The following is a 7776-nucleotide window of genomic DNA, read 5'->3' on the forward strand; positions in this document are numbered from 1 at the left end:
CGTTTGGCCATGGGATTTGGGGTTCAAATTTGAAGTTTTGATTTGAAATCAGCATTTGTTTATAAATGTAAACAAAACTTCGACTTTAATTTCAAATCCCGATTTGAAATCTCAAATTGTGATTTGAAATCTCAAATTCAGCAAAAAGTAAGATTTCAAATTTCAAGTTGCGATTTCAATTGATGTGAAGCAATTGTTTGTACCATGTGATAGAATTATATTAAGCAAAACTAGTTATTACTATTATTGATTTGTTAGACCAGTGAATCTTTCTAAAATTATATGTATTTGAAAGTTTGTAATAACTTGTAATCGCAACATATATTTATTTATAAAGACAATATAGAGATATGTGATTTCTTAATATGATGCCTTAGGATATTTTGATACTTTAGTTCTGAATTATGATTTACGCATTTAGTAAGATCGTACAAGAATTGAGAAAGTTTTGATAGTTTTCACAAAGTGTGGGGTTCTCATATTTATGAAGAAAACTATTACTGTACAATTTAAAAATTCAAAAATTCAAATTACATTTCTATTATATATAAGCGTGGAGGAGGGACGAACATAGCTCCTCCAGCTTGAACCATGAGCTTCACAAATTGTACACGCAATGATTTCTTGTACCATAAGCTATATAACTTGTACACTTTATTCAACTTTTTTTTATATCCCACGTAGACATATGTGATAGTACTTAATATTTATTCTCTTCTCATGTATAGACGTATGCAATTCAATTTAATTCTCCGACACATTTATTTCCTCCGTGCACTTTTACTTGTTCACTTTTAACTTTTCGTGTTCTTGCTGAATATTTATTCTCTTCTCATGTATAGACATATGCAATTCAATTTTAATTCTCCTACACAAATTTATTTCCTCCGTGCACTTTTATTTGTTCACTTTTGACTTTTCACATTCTTTAAGAATTAATAAATCTCACATGGATATATGCCATAATACTGAATATTTATTCTCTTCTCATGTATACACGTGTGCATTTCAATTTTACTTCTCCAACACATATTTATTTCCTCCGTGCACTTTTGACTTTTCACATTTTTGCTGAATGTTTATTTTCTTTCCATGTATACATGTATGCACTTCAATTTTAATTATCCAACACATAATTATTTTCGCCGTATACTTTTACTTGTTCACTTTTAGCTTTTCAAATTATTTAAGAATTAACAAATGAAGTACTCCTTCCGTCTCATATTTCTTGGGCACATTACTTGACTTTTCACGTTCTTTAAGAATTAATAAATGAAGTACTCTCTTCATCCCATATTACTTGGAAACCAACTACTTTTTTATCCCAAGTGGTCATATGTCATAATATTGAGTATTTATCTCTTCTCATGTATACATGTATGCACATCAAATTTATTTTTTCAACACATTTATTTTCTCCGTGCACTTATACTTGTTGACTTTTGACTTTTCAAGTTCTTTAAGAATTAATAAATGAAGTACTCCTCCATCCCATATTACTTAGCCACATTACTAAACTAATTTTTTACCGAATATTTATTCTCTGCTCATGCATATAAGTATGCACTTCAATTTTAATTCTCTGACACATATTTATTTCCTTTGTGCACTTTTACTTGTTCATAAATGAAGTACTCAACATTACTAAAAATATATGTCCAAAAATTATTTTAATTCTCCTACACATAACTTGTTCACTTTTGACTTTTTACGTTCTTTGAGAATTAATAAATAAAGTATATATTTTATCATAATATCCATATTTATCGGTGTATAGTCTCAATAGCATCAGAAAATGATTTGAAAATGAGTAATTAATGTGAAGGATAAAATAAGGAGAAGAATTTTTTTTCTTTTGATATGTTAATGTGGACAAGTAAAACTGAAGGGAGAGAGTGACTTTTATCCCCGTTTTCCTTCTTTGTCAATACTTTAAACGTGAAGAGAGGACAAATAATAGCAATGCAAATTTGGACCAAAAGTTATTTTAATTTTTCTACACATAACTTGTTCACTTTTGACTTTTTAAGTTCTTTGAGAATTAATAAATAAAGTATATATTTTATCATAATATCCATATTTATTGGTGTATAGTCTCAATAGCATCAGAAAATGATTTGAAAATGAATAATTAATGTGAAGGGTAAAATAAGAAGAATTTTTTTTTTCTTGATATGTTAACGTCGACAAGTAAAAGTGAAGGGAGGGAGTGACTTTTATCCCCATTTTCCTTCTTTGTTAATACTTTACTTATTTACTCTCCTTTACAATCTCTGATTATTGTTTCTTTACATTTATAAAATGTATTACTTTATATTTTCGTTTCAGAATTAAAATTTGGTGATTTATGATATAACATATATCTTTCTAATTTTGATTTCTTTTGTAACAATTTGTTTTATCTATAATTGTTAATATAAAAAATTATAATATATTTTTTAATTAATTTAATAAAAATATTTTATTAGTTTTGCTTTTAAAAAATCCAATATATACCACAATGGTTCTTATGTTTGGATCTAAACGGTTACTTAATTGAAATTATATCAACTCCGTCGTATACATATAAAATATTAAAGAATTTAAAAGAAAAAAATTTAGAATCAAAATATTAATTTTCCCTCATATTCTTACTAATTTTCTTTTACATCGATGAACAACTTTCATTGTCGTGATAATGAGAAAAAAATCCGACTCTTTCCATCTCAAACACTTAATTCCATCTACTCTATTTTTTAATTATAACTAAAGTGATGGTACATAAAATATATTTTGTATATGTTGCTATATATAATAATAATTAGAATGTTTTTAAAAGTTATTTTTAAAATACAAACCTCAAAGATCGGTTAATTAAAGTGAATAAATATGTTCGATTCGTGTATCGCACGGGCATGTATGGCTAGTTATGACCTGAAGTCATGTACAAACAGGCCCCAAGTGTTTGATAATTGATAATGACAAAGACCAACATTTCTGGAAGGGTAAAAATGTACACTCAGAAAGAAAATGATTGAAGTTATCTACTAGTAATATTATGATTTTTATTTGTGAAGTGTTTATATTCTCCTCCTCCACTGAAAAACCAGAGGTGTGCTCCTCTTCCTTGTGAGGGAGAACCAGAAAAGTGAAAGACAGAAAACTTGTTCTTTCCTTTTTTCCTTTCTCTATCCCTTAAACCCCAACACCTCATATTCATACTAGATTCAACCAAAACAGTGTATTTGTGGGCGTTTAGTTAAGGATAAAAAGTGGACAGTCAAACAGAAAACCCCATAAAAATTCAATCTTTTTGTGTGTTTGAAGAGAGGGAAAGAGATTTAAGAGAACCCCAAATTAAAAATTCAATCTTTTTTTCTCTCTTTGTGTGTGTAAAATGGGTGAAGTGAAGGGAAACAAGAAAAGACTATCTATAAATCTTTCCCTATTTGCCCTCACTGATCAAAGCAGCAACAAATCTCCTAAGAAGTTTGAGGACCCAAATGGTGATGTTGTTGGTCTTGGAATTGTAGCAGCTATGAATAAGAAGAGTAATAATAACTGTAGTAGTAGTAGTAGTAGAGCTGCAATTCTTGCTATATCTCCAAGATCAACTACTACAAACCCAATCCCCATTTTCACATCTAATAATAGCAGTCCTAAGAAGAAAAAGAAGAGTAAGAGGCCTAGTATTGAAGAGTCTGAGGAGTATACTTGTGTGATATCTCATGTGGGTAGTAATTTGATTAAGAAAAGGGAGTACTTTGATGGTCAATTCATTGGAAACAACAACTCTAATGCATACCAGAAAGCTGCTACTGCTTCTCTCAATCATGGTGCTGATACAGCAATGTTTATGATGGCTGATTTCTTGAGTTCTTGTTTCCTTTGCAAGAAGCAACTTCAAGGGTTGGACATTTTCATGTACAGGTTAGAATTTCATATGCTATTTCTGATTCTTTTTTCTACTTCGATTATCACATGATTTTGTGATAGTTACGTTGTTGTTCCTTTTTTCTGACTGCTTTGTCATGCTTTATATAGTATTTTGCTATGACTTCTTTGTTTTCGCTATTTCTTTTTTTCGGACGGCTTTGGTTTGCTTTTCTTTGTGCCAGAGTGTCTATTGGAAACAACCTCCCTACCTTGTATGGTCTGTGTATACTCTACCATCCCCAAACCCCACTTGTGGCATCTCACTGGGTATGTTGTTGTTAATGATTATATGCTAGTGATTACATTTTGTAATACTCTTTTGGATCTGAGATTTAAAGGCTGATTTTTTTTGGGAACCCCTGTTTAAATTCCTTGCTAAATTTCCATTTTTATGTTTCATATCTAAGTATGTTTGTTGTTACCTGTTTCGAATATAGGGTGACTTGAAGCTTTATTTTTGATAAGAGGACCTAGTTATAAGGCTTTATGGTCAATTTTCCCTTTAATGATTTGATCTTATTTATCAAAAGAATGAAATAACCCGTGCATTCTTTCAAACCATTTTCTTGAGCCGAGGGTCTATCGGAAACTACCCCTCTATCCCACAAAGGTAGGGGTAAGGTCCGCCGTCCGCGTACACCAACCCTGTCCAGACTCCACATTATACTGGGTATGTTCCTTGTTTTATCAAAAGAGCAAAATAGTAATGATTTGATCTTGTGTGTTTTATTACTTTATATGCGGGTTGTGTTCTCCTTTGCTATCAAAAAGTGTATTGATATGCTTTTGCTTTGAAATGGTTCTTGGTGTTTGAGCAAAATGGTTAACTGAATTAGTTATTCCATACTTTGGCTGGATTTTAAGGAGAAAAATGTTTCTTCAACTGTGGACCCTGCAGAAGCTTCATGTTTGATGGCTCCATGAATATCTTATCTTGTTTACTTTTTTCTTTTGTTATCATTGATCAATGCTAGTTGGAACATGTCGAGGAAATTAATCTTTTCCTTTAAGCTGTAGTTTTGCCCTCGTGAAGCAGATCTGATATTTGCGGTCGTTCAAATCTGATTTCAGCAAGGTTCTGTTGATTGAAGTTTATGGTTAATTCTTTATGGAATTGTGCAGTCTGATCTGATCTGATCTGGGGAAATCGAAAGTTTTAATAAACAAAATCTGAAAGCTTTTAGATTGTGTGAGGCGTCTCGTCTATAACTTTAAAATGTTAGAGCCAAGATACACCTAATAATTTATTTGTAGATCTGCAACACGTTCTTCCTGGGGTGCTTAACCACAGAAATATTTGTTTTAGGCCTGCATTAGACCCCTTTGGTGAGACCCGGAAGTTATTAGCATGCATTCTTGGAACTTTTGTGATGTCAAGCTTCCTAACCTGCTTTGTGTGTGTTAGTATTTTGTCTACTAAGGACCATATACCTATCTATATGGAGAGAGTTCTATCTATGCATCGGCCTAGACTATCCTCTATCCGATAGATATGTCCCTATGAGCGACTACGCCGATCTTTATATGTTTTGACCACGTCCCTCAGCTCTGCTCAATGCCCTGGGTTCTTGATATTCAGGATGTGTGTATACTGTTTCCTACTCCACCTTAAGCGATATACCTACATTTGTATTTCTTGCAACTCTTTCTTTCTTGATCAATTGTAAATCTTGCCGCTGCTTAAGCATCGGTGGTGAATTCTGTAATATTGATCACAACTGCCATAGTAAATTGGATCCTTATCTACTTCCCATCTTGCTTTCTGGTGTCTATTTGTATTGTTTATCTTGATTAATTAGCAGTAGTCTTGGTCTGTTGGCATCTTCTTCCAACTTGCATAACTTATTGATTTACATCATCATTGCATACTTGAATATTATGAGAAGAAGAATCTTTCTCATACGTTTTGGATTAGGGCAGGTTTGCTTGAATTACACACTGAAGTCATATCTCTCAGACTGTCGCTTACAATCCACTCAACTTGATTAATAATATCAGTGTTCCTATCTCTAGTGATGTTATTTTAATTGCTGAAATAAACTAATTGCACCAGGGCCTTATATTATATTCAGAAGTCTCCTTTAGCTTGCTTCCTGTTAGGAACTGCCGAGTTTGCATTACTTAATTTGCTGGGAGCAGTTGGGTCTAAGTTTGAGATATTAAAAGATCGTTTCCGTAGTTTTAAGCAACTTATCTTGAATTGTGACCACCAGATGGTTTTGCGGCAACATATTGATTGTGTCGACGTAATGTAAGCTGGGTATTTTAGTTACCTGTTGCTTTCTTTGTTTGCAATTTAATTCTCCCATCTTATATTCGCCTCGCTAGTTGTAAACTTGTTGCTGTACTATTAAGTTGGCCTTGCTGGTGGAAATCTTTTAGTTAGCTTTCTTTGTCAACACAATTATTCAAATTTATAATGTGTGAAGCTTTAGGTAGCTTTCTTTGTCAACACAATTATTCAAATTTATAATGTGTGAAGCTTTAGGTAGGAAAATTTCACATGTTTTTTGTTTGTTCACTAAATTTAGGCAGTTCCCTCCAGGTAATATGTGACAGGAATCTCCAATACATCTTGTTTCTATATGCATGTGGTCTGTATTACTTTATTCAGGGAATATCTTATAGGCTAAAAATACATCTTTCTCTTCTGACCTGTTATAGGAAAAATTTCTTTTATGAAAAAAGATCTATTTTTTTCAGTCTTTCAAGCTTAACAGATAACAAGTTCTTCCCTTTACTATTTACAGAGGGGAGAAGGCATTTTGTAGTGCAGACTGTCGTTGCACACAAATATCGATCGATGAACACAAAGAGAAATGTGGTTCTGGAGCCATGAAATCACTTAGCGACTACTCTGCTTCTCCTTGCTCTGGTCCAATGCAGTTTTTCACTGGTGTAGCCGTGGCATAACTCAATTGTATGGTACCTCCAACATTACATAATAAATAAATAAATAAATAAATAAATAAAAAGGTATGATATATATGTATATCGGTTTTGAAAGGTACCCGAATAAGTGTTGGTACCCGCCGGCTTTTAAGAAAGATTTTTTATGTTAAGGACATTCTGAGCAGGCAATCTCTGCAACTCAGAGAGTATGAAAAAACATTCTGGGAAAGCATGTAATGAAGTTTGTTAGAAGCTTAGTAAAGTGGGTAATATGCCATTCCAAAGGCCCATGGACGGACAGATGCAAATATTACATTTTAAATATAAGTTGGAAATCAATAAAATACTTTTTTGAGTCTTGATTTCTCTTATTCACTTCTGTGCCTGACCCTTTACTGCCCTTTTTCACATGACTGACTTACAATTCACGCCAAATCAATAAATCGAATTAAAGAGGAAAAAATCAACTAGTGGTTTGGTATTGAAAATCAAATTCGTCCATAATTATTTTGGTTTGGTTGGGTTTTAACAACCAAACTGACATTATATTTATAAAAACTTTAAAAAATATTTAAATTTTATTTAAAATATTTATTATAATGTTTTGTGAGTATTTTTTTGAACTTTTCTATAATTTGTGTTTTTTAACATATTATTTCAAGTTTGAACTTACAATTTTTGATGGTATAATAAGTCTTTATAAAATTATAGCCCATAAACATCTAGCACCTCAAATAACGTCCAAGTTCGGTTTTAATTAATTAGGGATACTTAAAATAGGTTAATAAGATGATAACGCGTGTCTCTTTGTTAAATGAGGGGTATGTATGTTTCAAAAAAGATAATGATAGAGGTATATTTAGACCGAAAGTATGACGAGCGGTATATTTAAATCATTTTTGCTAGTACAGGGGTATATCTGGCCTTCTGTTATTTTGATTGTTGGTGACATTATATTTTAACATAATC

At 31.9% G+C, this 7776-nt stretch overlaps 1 protein-coding gene across 1 annotated transcript; it reads left to right on the forward strand.

The window, feature by feature from the left end:
• The first annotated feature begins 3056 nt into the window (after positions 1-3056).
• On the forward strand, positions 3057-7169 carry LOC132038975 (FCS-Like Zinc finger 14-like). Its single transcript, XM_059429485.1, has 2 exons — positions 3057-3909; positions 6666-7169. The coding sequence occupies exons 1-2, from the start codon at positions 3377-3379 to the stop codon at positions 6826-6828; spliced, it is 696 nt and encodes a 231-aa protein (XP_059285468.1). The 5' UTR covers positions 3057-3376; the 3' UTR covers positions 6829-7169.
• Positions 7170-7776: the final 607 nt, after the last annotated feature.

This window comes from Lycium ferocissimum, chromosome 12 (assembly GCF_029784015.1).
Source record: "Lycium ferocissimum isolate CSIRO_LF1 chromosome 12, AGI_CSIRO_Lferr_CH_V1, whole genome shotgun sequence".
In the NCBI taxonomy this organism is placed as follows: Eukaryota; Viridiplantae; Streptophyta; class Magnoliopsida; order Solanales; family Solanaceae; genus Lycium; species Lycium ferocissimum.